The following is a 16,332-nucleotide window of genomic DNA, read 5'->3' on the forward strand; positions in this document are numbered from 1 at the left end:
GCGAAACGTCAGATGTGTCTCGGTGAATGCTGCCACTCGTTATCAGTTTCTCTAATGAAGCGCTGTCTTTTGGATTTAAGTCATTGTCCATCGATCTTGCATCACCGTGTGCAGTTCATGTACTGGTTAGGTTTCTGAGGGTGATGTGTAATGCAGAAATAGATGCACTGATATGGATGGCATGTGGATTGCCTGAGATTAGTGGACTGACCTATCCATGTGATGAAACAATTAGTGAATTTGCACTTAACTTCCACTTAAAAAATACACATTTAACGCTGATAATGGTGATTAATTACTTACCAATGTATAAACTATATGCTCATTCATTTTACCCATGAAGAAAAAATGAAATGAACCTCATATGAGTCCATATGAGACTATTTACAAACACCTTAAACCAGAGGTGAAGGAGGTCAAGGTCCCACTGAATAATTACGGCTTGCATTTGAATGAGGACGCAGAACCCCACAGATCTCCATGGGGACCGCACCTTTTAGCTGTCCGCTCACAGATGACAGGGTGAGATTTGTTCGATGGTGGAGCTTTCGGTCAAATACAGGATTGACGGTGACTATTTGCAAGGCGCAGTGAAAAATGCTTATCCACCATTTTTACATACAGTTATAGAAAGTAAGTTGATGGTATAAAATACTTAGGAAGTCGTGAGTTCATTTTTCATTAAAATGAAAATGGCTGCTGGGTGGCTCATCCTGTTCACGTGTGGCTGGCACCATGTCTGGAGCGAATGACTTGCTGTCATTAACTGCCTCGGCTGCCTTCAGGGTGACATACAGCATGACGCCAGTAGCTGGCCCAGGGGGCAGGAATCAGTGACAGTTGCTGTGCTTTCGCCCCCGCGCCCTCACGGACACCCGCTGCACGGCTCAGCTGCGAGGCTGCGGGGTGAGAGTTAGGCAGCAGCTGGCAGCGGGGGCTTTGGAGGAGAGAGAGCGCGCTCTCGTCCGGGCGGCAGGCAGTGCGGTCACAGCGCCGGCCTTCAAAATCGCCTGCTCCGACCTGAGAGAAAAAGGGAAAAGAAGATGCGTGGGGAGGAGTTTAATGCTGTTAGAACTGCCACAACTTAACTCCCTATCCTCCTCCCCTCCCTCCCTCCCTCCCTCCCTCTCTCCCTCCCCGCCCCCTCCCCCCATAGTTTCAGGCCATGCCCACGGCCTCCTGGTGGATTCATATTCTAGCCTTTAGCTGCAATGGGAAGAAAGGAAGAGAACAAAACTCCAGGCACAAATTATGCAAGGCCTTCTGGGTAATCTTGCTCAAATGCTTTTCGGGTAGATATCTGCAGCTCGTGCTCGTGCTGGCGAAAATAAATAAATAAATACAAATGCTGTTTTGATTTCCATACCCACCAGCCTCGGGGAGGTGGAATTGAATAAACCAAGAATTAGTAACTAATTACACTTAAACCAACACAGAAAATTCAACACCTTGTTCTAATCAGCTCAACCCACTTCTCCCTCCCTGGTGTACAGCACCGAAATCAAACAGCAGTGAACGTTACAGAAACAAATAAGCTCATTATAATCATCACAAAACATGCAGGTTTTGTCAACATGAGTGTTGGTGTCATACTGCTATTCCTTGGGGCGGACTTCTTCTACATTCATGTGTTATTATATATCATTTAGAGTATGGTCCATAAGTATTTAGACAGTGACACTGCGTCTGCTGTTTCAGCTCCGTGCTCCAGCACATTCAGTTTCAAATGAAACAATGAGTGAATATGAGGTTAAAGAGCAGATTGTCAGCTTTAATTTGCGGATATTTACATCAATATCGGCTGAAGCATATATGAATTGCAGCCCTTTTAATACATATTCCCCACATTTTTTCTTTCATTAAAGCTGTATTTTGCCTTTATTTATGCAGTATTAAACAGTATAGGATCTGTACATACAGTGTATGCAAACACTGGAGGCTGTTGAAAGTTCTTTTTTTTTACCTATGATGAAAATGTTCAGTCCACTGTTAAGGCATCAGGTTCCTGGGAAACAGAACATGGTTCAGGATGTTCAGTTCAGCATCCATGCATAGCATGCATACCGTGCACATCACACCACACATCCAGCTTGTGTTGTTGCCTTTAGACCAATGGATACAGCATCACTACAGGCAAGCTTTGCTGTTCAGTCTGCCATGCCTTGGGGCCAGAAGGACATGTACTCCAGTGAAGTCATATGACAATTAACAGTGTGCAGTAGCACTATGGGATGTGTGATGGGGGGGGGGGGCGTGACTGATCCTGTGCCTCGCACCCCGTCTCCTTCCCCCCGTGCCATCATGTCACAGTGTTTCCGATGTGAGCACACGGAAGGGACAGTTTCCCCCAGACCCGCACCCCTGCCGTGATCCAATGTGACGTGACAAACCAGATCCGAGGCCCTGACGGGTAATTCGCTGCCCGCCTTTTGTTTCGTGCGAAACCATCGCAATGGAAACGATCACTAATAAAGATCTGAAACGCCTCCCCCTCCCGATTGTTAAAAAAACTGTCATTGTTCCCAAACAAACAGGGTGGGAATTTCCCCTTCACAGTGGTTGCTATAAAAAAGGAAAGAAATCAATTTTTTTTAAATATACAAGCTACAACAAACAAGGAGGAGATACATCTTCACTAGACCTGCAAGCTCATCTGTCCCTCTATCACAGGAAGTCCCCCTCCCAAATGTAGGTGTGCAAGGTTAATGTTATCCAGCAGGTCCAGCCATTATCTATGTCAGCAAACGCTCTTCCCTGGCTCACTTTGGCTTTTAGACCATTACCCCAAGATAATTTTTTACACACAGTGGTATATTGCACATGTAACAAAAAATAAATAAATAAAAAATTCAGGGCAAGAAAAAAATCCTGTGATGCTGTCACACACAGGATGACTCCCCTCTAGGGTATGGGGGAGGGGAGTGTCCTGGCACAGCCGGACGGGACGTCCCAGGGGAGATTTCTGACAATCAGATATACAGGCTAGGACCGCCTTTCACCCTTGGGGCTGGGTAGTGGTGCGTTGGGGGAGTGTGTGTGTGTGTGTGTGTGTGTGTGTGTGTACTGTATGTATGTGTGAGGGTTTGTGTCTGTGTGTGTGTACTGTATGCATGTGTGAGTGCGTGTGTGTGCATATGTGTCGTGGTATGTGGGTGTGGTGTGTGTGTGTGTGTGCGTTTGTCGTGGTATGTGTGTGGTGTGTATGTGTGTGTGTACAGTACGTGTGTTGAATGTTAACCTGATAACCTAATCCATTCCTGCTCCTGTCCCTAGGGGCCTGCCTGCGGTTATGAATATGGGCTTTGTAGGAGAATGAACACGATATCTCAATCTCAAAGCATTACCTCAGTTCACTCTCAGTGACATTGTTTACAGGGAAATTAATATACTAAAAAATAAAATAACAGAATGTCTGTAGAGAGGTTCTGGATGGGTTTTGCTAATCCTTCCCAACCCTCAAAGGCACATTTTATCAAAAATTGAAAGCCTGTGATATCTCAAAAACTATTAGATTCTGAGGGAGGTGGCAGGGGGGGAGAGGGGGGGAGTGGCTGATAATTTTTGAATTGTAGATTTCCTCCCAAGGGGCTTTGCCAGTAGTTGGGGAGTTTAAATGAAAGAAAAAAACCTCACATCAGTGACTGCGTCTCATCTTGATTTGAAAATGTGGGTAAGGGATGGGGTGTCCTGGTCTGGCACAGCAGGTCGAAGGTCATGTGAGTCACATGACTGCCCCCCGGGGGGGGCGAGTGGGAGAGGGGGGGGGGGTTGTGGGGGGGACTCAGCGGTGCAGCTGCCAGCGTGGGGTTGAAAAGGAGGTCAGCTCAACAGGATGCAGTGGAAAGGCCTGGGGCCATGTCCTAAATGAAACAACAACCCCGGAAAAAAAGAAATCCCCCCTGGGGATTCACAGTAACTCAGCAGCAGCAGTGTCCTTTGTAATTCTCTGGAACTTGAGGAAGGTGAAAGTATGCTTTGTGTGTAGTCATAATCCTCAGAAGCTTTAGTGTGTGTGTGTGTGTGTGTGTGTGAGTGTGTATGAGGTGAAAATAGCCCCCAGCAAATAAAGCACTAAAATCCTTCACCTTTATCTCACTAAAATAAAATGGGTCTTTTACCCTCTCTTTCCCCCTTTTCATCCTGTTTTTTTCTTTTCTTTTTGCTGGGAAAATGCTTCAAAGCATGACCCGGTGTGCTGACAAGCACCTCGTACAGACTCCAAAATTTACCCTCCATTTGTTTCAATCCACCCACAGAACCGGGGCATTGAAACTGGAAAAAGAGAGAGGAGACCATGTGGCTGGTAGAGGTTGAACGACTCATTAAATTGAAAATAACCTGAAGCTATGCTCCGCACAGAGAAATCTCATTAACAGCTTTTCGATTGCATCCCTCAATACATTTGTTAAAAGTAGCGGAAAGCGTTTCCATTAACAGCCTCCTTCTCTACATCTTCCTCCTCCTCCTCCTCCTCCTCTGCCCATAAAAGACAAATCACCGTCATGCAAACCCAACTTTATTTTCACACAGCAGACCTGAGTGAGAGTCGGTTCTTTGTCTGTAGCCAGCATTTGAGCCATTGGCAGTGTAGCTCTCCAGAAGCGTAGCTTTGGGAATTTACACAGCTTGTGAATAGCAGTGGTGAATATAGGCTAGTGTAGGGTTGGGTAGCCCTGCTCATGGATGGCGATACAGTTTCCTGGTTTGGGTTTACATACTGATCAGCAATCAGTTTAGCCCTGTGAAACCAGGTGAGGTCAGTTACCTGTCTAATCAACTGCTTTAACTGATCGATTAAGCACTGGAAAACAACAAGAAACAGCAAGCTGTATCTTTCCAGGACCATGTATTTCTCCCTGTGCTTGCACTTTGGGTAGCTGGAGGGGGCTACAGGTTTGAGTCCCATGTGGGAAATTGCGATAGTTGCTCTGAGCAAAAACCCAGTTGCATGATGGGTAGCAGAAAGTGTGATGTGAGATTGTAACTCATCCTGTGTGTGGGCACCTGCTAAGCAAACAGACCGAGCGAAATACTCCTAATCATTCACAGCACGCAAGGCATTTAATGTTATTTCCATGTGAAACATTAAACCACAAACTGTGAGAAACAATTAAATGAATCCCTTGCAGCATAAAACGGGCTATTTCTGAGAATTGTGGATATGGTACTTGGTCTATGAGTTTGGACAGAGCATAATAATTAGCCCTCTTTGCTCTTTAAATTAATTCATTAATTTTAAAGAAGTCTGCTCAATTAATTTACCACATTTTGACTCTTTGGGGCTTTTATTATTTATTCCATGGTGCAATAAATACCAAGCTGACATACAGTATTTCAATAGGTATTAACACTGAAAAAACATCAGAAATAATCACATGGGATATCAAATACATTCACTGAATGACCATGAACTTAAGGTAGAATATTACCAAGTGTCCTCAAGTATGAAGTCACTTTGATTAGATAAAAACTAATGAAAAATGTCTTGGAATACCTCAAATTTGGAAAAAATTATACATCATAAACAAGCTGACAAAACTACTTTTTTAAAACAAAATCAGCTGTCAGCTCAGATCCTGGTAAACTAACAAGCAGCAATGAGCCCCAATGGCTGCTGTGATTCTTCAGCATGTCGACCTGATGGTGCGGCCCACAGTATCAAAGGTAAAACCCCCTGTCTCCTTCTCATCCAAGGAAATCTGTCCACAGCATGAACACAGCGCAAGAAAATGCATCTGGCTCCCACAGTCATAGCCTGAGGAGTGTAGCAGACCTTTCTGAAGCCCAGCAGCTGGGAGTGTTTCTACATTTGCATTCCTTTGTTACATCTGTTCGCCAGACCAGCTGGAGCATCTGTTTCGTTCGCTTGATCCATGACACAAGATATGAAATACAAACACTGACTATTATTAATGAAATAAATTAATTGCTTCTGTGGACTGTCTTTTTTTTTTTTTCTCCCCCAGAACTCGGTTCTGTTTTGCAGGGACAGCCTAGTGGGGGGATGCAAGTGGCTGTGTAGACCAACACCCGTGAGGTGGAAAAGCTCTCAGCCACTTTAGATGGAATTTGGCCAGGACACCAGGATTAGCATCCCGACCCTTTTGAAACAGTGACCCGGCTCTATATTGCTCACAATGCCTCAGGATCACAGCCTACAGCTCAGTGTCACAGTCGTTGGGAGATGCTCAGCTGAGAAGATGACTGCCCCCTAGAGGCGGACAATATTTTCCACTGTCCAAGCGCTAACAATGCTCCTCTTAACTTCAGATGTTTGGCACAAGAGGACTCCACACTGGTATGGCTGCTGGCAAGGAAAAACATGTCACAGCCACAATGCTTTGCATAAGGATAAGACTGGGTATGTACTCATGAACATTCAAGAGGGTGGTGTGACACTTTTTGTTGTAAAGTAGGTTCATGTACAACAAATATTTTAACGTCACCCTAAAATGAGCTTTGCAATTAATCTAGCACATGCACACATACAAACCAAGAGTAGTGTGTTAGGGTGAATAATCATAACAAACTAAAGCATGGCAATGAGTATAAAAAAGCACGTGTGCAAATAACACAAGTAAGACTGGGTATAATCTCTCACAGATTCTTCTAGAAATGCAAACACCACAAATTCAAACACAAAAACACACACACACACACACACACACAGACCCAGTGCCTTGGGCGTGTTAATTCATTTCTATTCACCACTTGCCAAAGGGTTCTCATTCTAGCTAGCTACAATATTAGGTGCAATTAAAATAAGCTCCAATTAGAGGGATTTTTTTTCTCTCCGGCAGTTTTTCCTCCAGAGTCAGGAAATGGATATCAGGAAGTTCTGCTGTGCATTTCACAGCCCGTATGAATGAGCTGGCCCGGTCTCCCGGGTTCTGCAGTCTCTCTGTTGTGATCACTGGGAGCTCACGCATTACAATAAAAGGAAATTAACAGAGAGAGCAAACAAAAGAGCACGTGTCCACAAAGCCTCTGTTACAGAGATGCTGGAGCCCTACCGGAAAATGACAGAACCAGCGCCACCACCTGGTCACAGCTAAATACCCTGTGGCCACAAAAATTCAAGCCGGTGTCGAATTTAACAATTCGGTGGTTACATTGAAAATATTTGGCCCACATTAGAAACCAAGTGTGCTGCATTTCAAAGTAACGTCAAAATAATCAAAACATAAATGTGTGTGTGTGTGTGCGTGTGTGTGTAAGTGAGTGAGCATGTGTGTGTGTGTGTGTGTGTGCGTGCATGTGTGTGGGTGTGTGTGTGTCTGTGAGCTCCTTTCAATGATAATTTTCTGAGGCTTGGCCTTGCCTCTGGGCATCTCTCATTCCTTTGGGAACCATGGAGGGAAATGACGCGTGCGATAGTGACATAAACCTTAACCTTGGATGCTGGGAAACCAGGAACAAAACAAAAGTAAACCAAACAAAAAAGAAAAAGCCACTCCTCTGAGACGTGCAGTCCCCTCTGTGGTCCAGGGTCCTCACTGAGGAAGAGCCAAATACCCCTGATGTTTTAGCATTCATTTATTTACATAATGCTGAAAGTACCCACTGATCTTCTGCCCAAATGTTGACAGACCAATGGCTCAGGATAGCAGAAATATGTCCATCGATGTTATCACGCCAGAACGACAAGACTGCAGGAGATGACACCTCCTGACAAATGCATCATCACGGAATCTCTCCAGACACGTTTTATGTGAATTTAGTTTTTATGTCAGGAGTTGGGGCTTGCTGGTGTGATCTGCTGCAGGAATTTTGGGGGGTGGAGCCAGGGTAATGTGTTAATGGGGCGCACCAGTATGCATAAAAGCAGACTGGCAGGGTTAGTTGGGAGAGGTTCTGGGGAAGATGTGGGTTCTGGTTGCAGTAGATTTTTAAACATTTCTTTCATTCATTTTTATTCTCTATGCATTGGCAAATGAAATGATTCCCAAGTGTGGTTTGTCACAGTATTGGTTTTTGATTTGGTAATGTACTAGCTGTGAGAAAAGCTGTATCCTGCATCACACATCTGAACTAAGGTGAGGGAGCCTGGATTTGTATCGGTCACAGCCAGAGAGGTGTCAGATGCTACATTGATAAGCTTTAGCCTACGGCAGTGATCATCAGCATTGGTCCTGGAGTACCTCCTTGCATGCAGGCTCACATTCCAAACTTAATTACAATTCCTAAAATATGAAGAGCTGCTAATTATTTTAATTAAACACGAAGTGTCTAATGAGGGTTGATTTTTCCATCTTAATGGTACGTATAATTAATGATTAAGCAAATGGCGATTAGCCAAACCTGCAAATGGTGATTAGCCAAACTAGTGTTAAAATGTTTCAGCTTCCACATTCAAAGGGATTGGTTGATATAAAAACCAGCATGAAGACCTGGAACCCCATGTCCACTGCATCATGGTGAAACCTTCAGAATTTTTTTTTTAAATAGTGAGCCTGTTCAGCAGGCCCTGGAGAGGCCATTGCCATTCAAGGTCATTTACAAGACAAAGACGACAAAAACACAGATCTGTACCTCTCCTGCTCCATGACAGTATTATAGTACAAACCAGCACCGAAATAACAGCTCAGTAGGTAAAGGACAATAGGTTTGTCTAGTTTTAAAAACATAAAATGTATTTGGCTGCATTTGTTCTCTGAGTCAGTTCTTTGAATTGGTGAGGTTAATTAGAAAGAAATGTCCCTATTGCCAGTTGTGTTCATTTAAGTTTTAAAGTACATCCTGCCAATTTATAATGGTGCATTTGAAACAATTCAGTCAATGCGTTCCCTTGTTTATCCAGTTCAGCTCAAAAAAAAAGTGAATAAGTCAAGGGGAAAGTGTAATGACTAACTGCAGCCCATGCAAACAAAGCATCTTCAGTGACGTCATCATGTGGTTATTATAACGCTGAGAGCAAAAAGCGCTGGCTGACTTGACTAGAACCATATCTGCTGTGATTAAACCTCCTGAACTGAAACGTGTGATATTTATGAACCGTTCAAAAACAATATCTCTAAAATCATCAACCGGGGTGAAGGGTAGTGGCTCGGTAGCAAGACATATTCATACATATAAAATCTTATGACTGTGCACAACAAAATGGAAATATGAATAATGGAGAAAAATCAAGAGAGATGAAAACAGGAGAGCGTGGGTAGAAAATAGGAGTTGCTGAAATGATGGATCACGCAGCCCCAGGCGTCCAAATCATCCTACAGGCCAGTGGACTCTCTGTATGTTCGGCTGACATTTCGGTGTAACATCATCCCGTAATGTTATGTGGTGTCTGAGATGGCCTCCTGTTCCTTCCTGTGTTCACGGGAGATCAGGGGGCTACGGGAGAGACTTCACGGCCCACAGCCCATGGCTTACTTGCTTATTCACTATTCTTTTTGGAAATGTCATCTTTTATTTTTAGAGAGCATTTTATTTCAGTGGACAAAATGGAGTTTAAATATTGTATGTGTGATATTTACCTATATACCTTCTTTTTTTTTTGGTGTGTGGTCAGATGCCCAAGTGCTGCTTTTAATCAATATCGCCATCTGCTGGAACCCTGGGGTGAAGCACTCTCAAGGATTGAACAGGTTATGATATGATCTGACCTTTACCTTTTTTTTTTTACCAAGTCCATAGAATGCAATATATATATATATATATTTTTTTTTTAACTGTGCAGTGGGGTTTCCTATTATGGCCTTGTATTAATGCATAATAGATCTACATAACAATAACAATAGCAACAGTAACAACAATAAGAATCATGATGATGAATATCATTATTATAACTAACGGAAAGGGTTACGGTAGGATTCAGTGGACAGAGAACAGTCTGTCAGTAAAGAGCAGAGCTGAGCTCTGACATGGAGGCGGAACAGACGTCCGCGTCCTCGTCAACGCGAATTGTCCCCGGGCAGTCAGCGAGGCCAGGCATCAGATATTCAGCCCGCGAGGTGAAGCGTCCCCTCCGCCCAGCTCTCCCGCGCTGGCTAACAGCTGTGGACAGGCCTCAGTCGCTATGCATTAAGGGGAAGCGTAGACTCGTCGGTGTCGGGATTCTTCTGCTGTTTTTTTTTATTTGTGCTTTACTTTCGCAAGCTGCATGCACTACTCCTGTACATTTCTGTTTCACAGCCCAGACAGACAGACAGACTTACAGCCCTACCTGAAACAGTAGAGTACTTATTTCAGATATTAAATTCAAAAAACGACATATGATTTTTAAAAATACAATACCAAATAAAATTGTTTATATTGTAAGGTATAATAATAATAATAATAATAATAATAATAATAATAATAATCTTGATGACCTGAATGCATAGATCTAATGCTTCGGGCTTATGCTGGAATCGAAAATGCGTTTCCCTCATATTGTAATTCTTATCTGCTCACATATTCGCCTTGTTCATAAGAGACAAGGAGCAGAAGGACATTAGAGGAGGGAATCGCATTATGCAGCATCTTAGCCCAGTGGCATTTTATCACACACATACACACACACACGCACACACACGCACACACACACACACATTGGAAAGGAAATGCCACAGGGTGAGTTAGGGGTGTGTTTGTCAGGGGGTGGGGGCGGGGTTTACAGTAAAAAGACATTTGGTCCATGTCCATGCGTGTCACTTGCATTTCAGTCATAGCGAAAGGGTGCATTTCACTGACGTGCTTTAGACATGGGGGTAGCGGGAGAGAGAAAGGGAACAGGAGGGAAGAGAGGAAAAAGAGAGAGAGGGGGAGAGAGAAAGGGGGAGGGAGGGGAGAGAGACCGAGAGAGAGAGAGAGAGAGAGACAAAGGCGCCAGCACATGCTAATTCTCACTCCGCCCGCGGCCGGCTGCAAAGATAGACTTTCGCCCGAGGGCAGCGTAGCTGGCTTTTCCCCCTCGGACCGCTGACCTCCAGTGGAGCCATTCCTCTCCGCAGTAATGACTAGATGCATAAAGCCATCCGGGATATTGGCAGTGTCCTGCGGCAGATCGGCCCGAGCGATAGGCAGCAGGCTCCCACGAGCTCTTCTAATAAAGCCACAAGCTGCGGTCGATCCAAAACTAATTCCTTCCCATCTGATAGCTAAGCAATTCTGGCCAACTTCACTTTTCAAATGCTGTTACCCAGTGTGAACTTTGTAAGTTTTAAAATGTCTTATTGTTCTTTTCCCATAATCTAGTATCCGTGCATACGAACCTCACAAAACAACAACATACAGTCAAGAGCTGTGCACAGCGACTTTCCAAATCGTCCAGTCCTATTCAGAGCGGTGACAAAATACAGCTGGAGAAATGTTTACAGTTTCAATCTATGTGAAATTCATTTTCCTAATAATTTACGATTTCATATACGCATTAATAAAGCTTACTAAAGGGAAAAGGGAATACATCAGTGTAGTATAATGGTTAGAGGGCAGGGCTTGTAACTCAAGTGGTCACAAGTTCAAGTTCCTGTCCTTGTATCCTTCAGTAATGTACCAAACAGGAAGTGCCTCAGTAAAATATCCAGGGCAGAAATAAATATCTATTTTAAAAAGTTACAAAGTTGGCAAATGACCATCCCCAATAGTCATGTCAGTCAGTGAAATCCTGATTTGGGGTGAAGGTACTTTACATTCACTGTTATGTCTTTGAAAGCTGAACAGGCCTGTGGGGACTGCAGTGTGCTATAAAATGGCGCTTTATAAGGGTGAGCGATTAGAGCCACTGAAGTTTTCAGCAGGTCTGGAGCCTTGGTTCCATTAAGGATCAGCCCCGAAGCCACAATCCTGTGTTTTAAAATTCTGAGCAGCATCGAACGATAAGCAAGGTTAGGGGGGAAAAAATCCAAAGAAAGCAGCCTTGGAATTTGATTGGACAAACAGGGAAAAAACATGCACCCAATTGGACAGCCATTGGATATTTGAAGTGTGTCCACTGGGAAATGGAATTTCAGCCACACAATTAAAAATATAAAAAATGTTTCATTTAACCCCAAATTGAAATGCAAGCAAGAGTGTAATGAAACACACTTCACAAGCTGAAATTTCCATGGAAGAATACCAGCCAAACAACTGAAACATTTCCAGGTAGTGAATAAAAAAGTTAATTTTTAGAGCAACTGGGGAAACAACAAGTGACAAATATAAGGAAAGCAGGCAACGTCACTGCAGTGGATGTAAAATACCGTCATCAACAAAGAAACCATGACGTGAGGGGGTTTCATTAGGTTCTTGTTGAGAAATGAGGTAAACCTGACTGACACTTCAATAGCCTCACTGAAAAATGGCCATTACAGAAAACACACTAAAGACCAAGGCATTAACTGAAGAAACATTTCTATAAACCAGTGGATGTATGGCATTTAATAATCCATGGAAAAGAAACAGGACATGACAAAAAGACAATTGGCGCATGACAAGATAAGAGGTATTTGACGTTTTTTATGTTTTGTGAAATGTAATGTAACACAACTTCAGTAAACTACTGGAAACACTGGCTGAATGTACGTGCTCTTCTCCATCACGTTACGTGGCTTTTTTCTGTTTCTTCTTCTCCGCCTCCTCCTCCTTTTCTTTCTCGATTTCTGCCACCAATGTTTCGATTTCCTTGGACTCCAAAAGCTTCACAAGGCAAGCACAATAATCCCAGATCATATTTCTGCACTACAAATGTAATTGTGGTGGACAAGACAATGATCACTGATTTTGCCTATCCATTTTTACAATCTGGCCTGCTTGTGTACAACTATATACTGTATTGTATACTCTATATTCAAAATGCCTAACATTATATATTATATAACACAGTAGTTCAATTTTACAGAAGTATGGGAGCTGAATTTTGTTTTGGACCACTAAACTATCATCAATGGAATAACTACGGAGAGAAAGTAGTACCTTCAGTGGCTGATTCCTCCTGATGACAGCAAGCTCGATGTTCTTCCCACCAGACTGCACAACCTAAACACAGATCACGTGACTGTCAGCGTGGAACAGGTCAAAGGGACAGGAAGTTCAATTCACCTGCTGTTCAGACAACCCAACGCAGAGATCTCAAACCACGGTCCTGTAGGGCTGCCACGTCTTCGGTGTCCTGCTATCAGTAGCCAATCTAGTCCTTGGAAGGATTATTTTTTTCGTGGTCACAGTCACTGAATGATATTTTCTTCACTTCTTGTAAACTGAGCAACAGTACAGGCATTCAAGGGATCTCATAGTAAAATATCAGCAATCAAATATTCGGCCTCATCATAAAATGCACATTCTCACAGCTAATAAAAGCCAAAGGTTCATATGTACACACATGCACAGGTGTGTCCTTACCTCCAGTAGCGCTTTGATGGCAAGCTTGATGGCGTCGTTGTCCCCGGTGATGGCTTCCTCAGTGTAATGCTTCTCCAGGAATTCCCTCACTGTCTTGGCACTGCGACCAATCGCATTGGCCTGTTCGCAGAAATGGAGGGAAGAGGGATTTTCTTTACATTCTGGCAACTGTGCTGCCTTCACGAATACTCAACACAGGGAAAAGTAAGGTCAGGTCACATATTTGATTTTCGTACGTGGATAATTATCCAAGTTTCTATGGGAAGACACTGAAAAGCCGTATTTCATTTTTCACTGTTTTACCCACCTTCCATGCATGGTATGTTCCGGAGGGATCGGTCTGGTACAGCCTGGGAGTGCCGTCATAGTCAAAGCCAACAATCAAAGCGGAGATACCGAACGGTCTGCGACCGTTACTCTGGGTGTAGCGCTACGGTCGAACACAACAAAGGACCTTCACACATCCGTCGCAGGACACATCCCAGAGTACATACATTAGCCTGAGATGACAGGTTAACTTCAGTTGATCAACAAAATGAACATTTCTCTCAATGATAAACAACAAATGGGTATTACTGGAAACAGGAAATAGGACAAAAGAAACTGTGTTCCTTGGTCCTAAGGTTTATTGACAGTTTTTCAAAAAGACAAATAGTAAGCACTAGTTTAAAACATTATAAAAACTGAATAAACACAGTTATTAATCTGACATTCACATACAACCCCCTGGAAACCTATTATATCACCGTACAAGCTTCTCTGGATTTAATCAAAATGTATTTGCTTGCTTTAGACCACAAATTCCAGAATGCCCTAATACCAGCTATTTGTAATGCCGGAAGGTCATCAGAGACTACAAAAACTGTACGGGTGAATGAAAAGCGTGCAATAAAAAACTGTAATAATATTTCTTAAAAACCCCAGAAAGTGGACTGTCTCTTTAAATATGGGTTGCCTGCCTTTCACCTGTTTGAGGGTTGCGATGTAGCGTGTGATGTACTCCACAGTGACCGGATCCTCCACGGTCAGCCTGTGGCTCTGGCACTCCACCCTGGCCCTGTTAATCACGATACGAGCGTCTGCCGTCAGCCCTGCGGAACGGGAACGCACACAAATTCAGCCTTTCGACCCAAACACGCGCTTCGTACATCTTACAGAGTGGTCTCGTTGAGAAGAGCAAGAGGCTGATTTTATTTGGCACACAAAAATAAAGTGGTCGCGAGCAGGACGTTTCCGCCATCAATCCTTTCATCAGTTTCCTTTATCCAGAATTCAGCCTTTCATCCATTTCATTTATCCAGGAAAAAGTTAACACAAAGCATGGCATCTAACAGGGGAATCTCATCCAGAAGGCACTTAACATAAGGTATAGATGCCTTTTTAAAAATAAAATATTTCACAATGGTACCTGAATTGTGAGATAAAGGAAGTGATCTTAATAAGGTAGGTGCAGTGAATTGAATTTAAAACCAAGAAGGTTGGATGTTCACACCCTGAGTTATAGCCTTATACACTTGGTAAAAAGGTACTAAACTGCATGCGCTTCAGTACGTATTCAGTAAAATTCAGGGCGCCACCAGGGGTTTTGGGGTCGCATAAAAAGATCTCACAATGGTCCCTGCCACCCCAGGGCCCTTGGAATCTTCCCAACCCCCCACCTCCCCCAACCACCCTGAGAGAATTTTCTGCTGCATAATCTGGGAAGCACCACATTACCGGCAAAGGCCATGCAAACGTGCTCATCAAGCGCGCAGATCTTGCGCACGGTTCTCTCCTCTTGCAGTTTTGCCACGGACTTCTTCTCAACACCAAGGACGACGATATCCTTTCCTCGAATGCCGACCTAAAACAAATAAATAGCCTAAATGCAGTCTCGCTATTCTTCAAATGGTCACGTTGACAAAGAGACTAGATTTATTCATGAAGGCTAGCAATCATATTAAATAACCAACAAATGTTATATTTGCACGACTATCTGTGCACATACCATTACGGTTTTTTAAAATTATGAAACCATAAGCCCTAACTTTTATAGTGAAATGTCCTGCTCCGGCGGTTAATGGAAGTAATGATTATTCCTTATTATAGCTAGCTTACTGCATCTATCTAGCTGACATAACAGTCCCCAGACATTAGGCTTCATACTTCTGAACAGAAAAGGCACCGATCTTACAATGGCATTGCCAACACGCAGCACGCGAGCTAGCTAACCGGACAGTTCATAGATGTATTGCAAGCTAGCAAATGTTAGCGTAACGCAATATGTAACGTTATGATTGTGAGTACCGTTAGATAGGCAACCAGCTAACAACCAATCCATTTACAGTTAGCTAATTGTTATCATTATTTTGGAGATAGCTAACACTAGTCAGACTCACAGCAGTTGAGCCTTTCTTCACGGCTTCTTGAGCATATTCAACTTGGAAGAGGTGACCATCTGGGGAAAACACTGTAATAGCTCTGTCATATCTAGCTGCCATTGTAATAAAGGCCTTAAAGCAAAGTTCCGAGTGTAGTTAGAGTGCAGAATCAGCTGTAAACATTAAATATTATAGTGTTAACTAGGGTAAGATTAGCTGGTTACATCAATCCTCCCTGTGCTTGACTTCAAAATGTGGAAGTACGCGTGCGCGTGAACCTGGACGATACCACCACTAACAATAAACGTACTGGGGTCATGCCGAACAAAGCGTCATGCCGGTTTTAATCAATGAACTACAGTTCAGAGATTTTAATCAAGCTCGTAAAAAGTGTATTTTAAAGAAAGTTACAGAATATTTAAAAAGTTTATTCTTAGCCAATACTTCATGATATTATATCTTAATTTGCACGTATCCAAAAGTATTTAAAGTCAAATAAGTTTGAATTTGCAGCACCAAGAGCCGGAGTTCCAGTTGGGAGTTAGTAGGTTTGATTTCTACGTTGGGCACTTGGTCTATTGTTTAAGGAAAATAACCAGCTTTGTAAATGGGTTGTAGCTATGATAAAACATACAAAAATAAGAAACTCTTGTTTCATGTTTCTTATATG

At 43.1% G+C, this 16,332-nt stretch overlaps 1 protein-coding gene across 1 annotated transcript; it reads right to left on the bottom strand.

The window, feature by feature from the left end:
* Positions 1 to 12,400: 12,400 nt before the first annotated feature.
* On the bottom strand, positions 12,401 to 15,940 carry LOC135260792 (proteasome subunit alpha type-7-like). Its single transcript, XM_064346334.1, has 7 exons — positions 15,681 to 15,940; positions 15,019 to 15,145; positions 14,269 to 14,393; positions 13,610 to 13,732; positions 13,303 to 13,422; positions 12,877 to 12,939; positions 12,401 to 12,600 (listed from the first exon to the last, which is right to left on the bottom strand). The coding sequence occupies exons 1-7, from the start codon at positions 15,780 to 15,782 to the stop codon at positions 12,505 to 12,507; spliced, it is 756 nt and encodes a 251-aa protein (XP_064202404.1). The 5' UTR covers positions 15,783 to 15,940; the 3' UTR covers positions 12,401 to 12,504.
* Between the last annotated feature and the right edge of the window lie 392 nt (positions 15,941 to 16,332).

Source organism: Anguilla rostrata, chromosome 8 (assembly GCF_018555375.3).
Source record: "Anguilla rostrata isolate EN2019 chromosome 8, ASM1855537v3, whole genome shotgun sequence".
Taxonomy (NCBI): Eukaryota; Metazoa; Chordata; class Actinopteri; order Anguilliformes; family Anguillidae; genus Anguilla; species Anguilla rostrata.

Bases quoted from the DNA above. Each gene is read 5' to 3' on its own strand.
- LOC135260792 (XM_064346334.1), bottom strand. From the start codon at position 15,782: ATGGCAGCTAGATATGACAGAGCTATTACAGTGTTTTCCCCAGATGGT. The intron at 13,733-14,268 runs GTGAAAGGCAGG...GTTCGACCGTAG, and splicing joins ACATCGCAACCCTCAAACAG to CGCTACACCCAGAGTAACGG. The intron at 13,423-13,609 runs GTGGGTAAAACA...TTCTGCGAACAG, and splicing joins GAACATACCATGCATGGAAG to GCCAATGCGATTGGTCGCAG.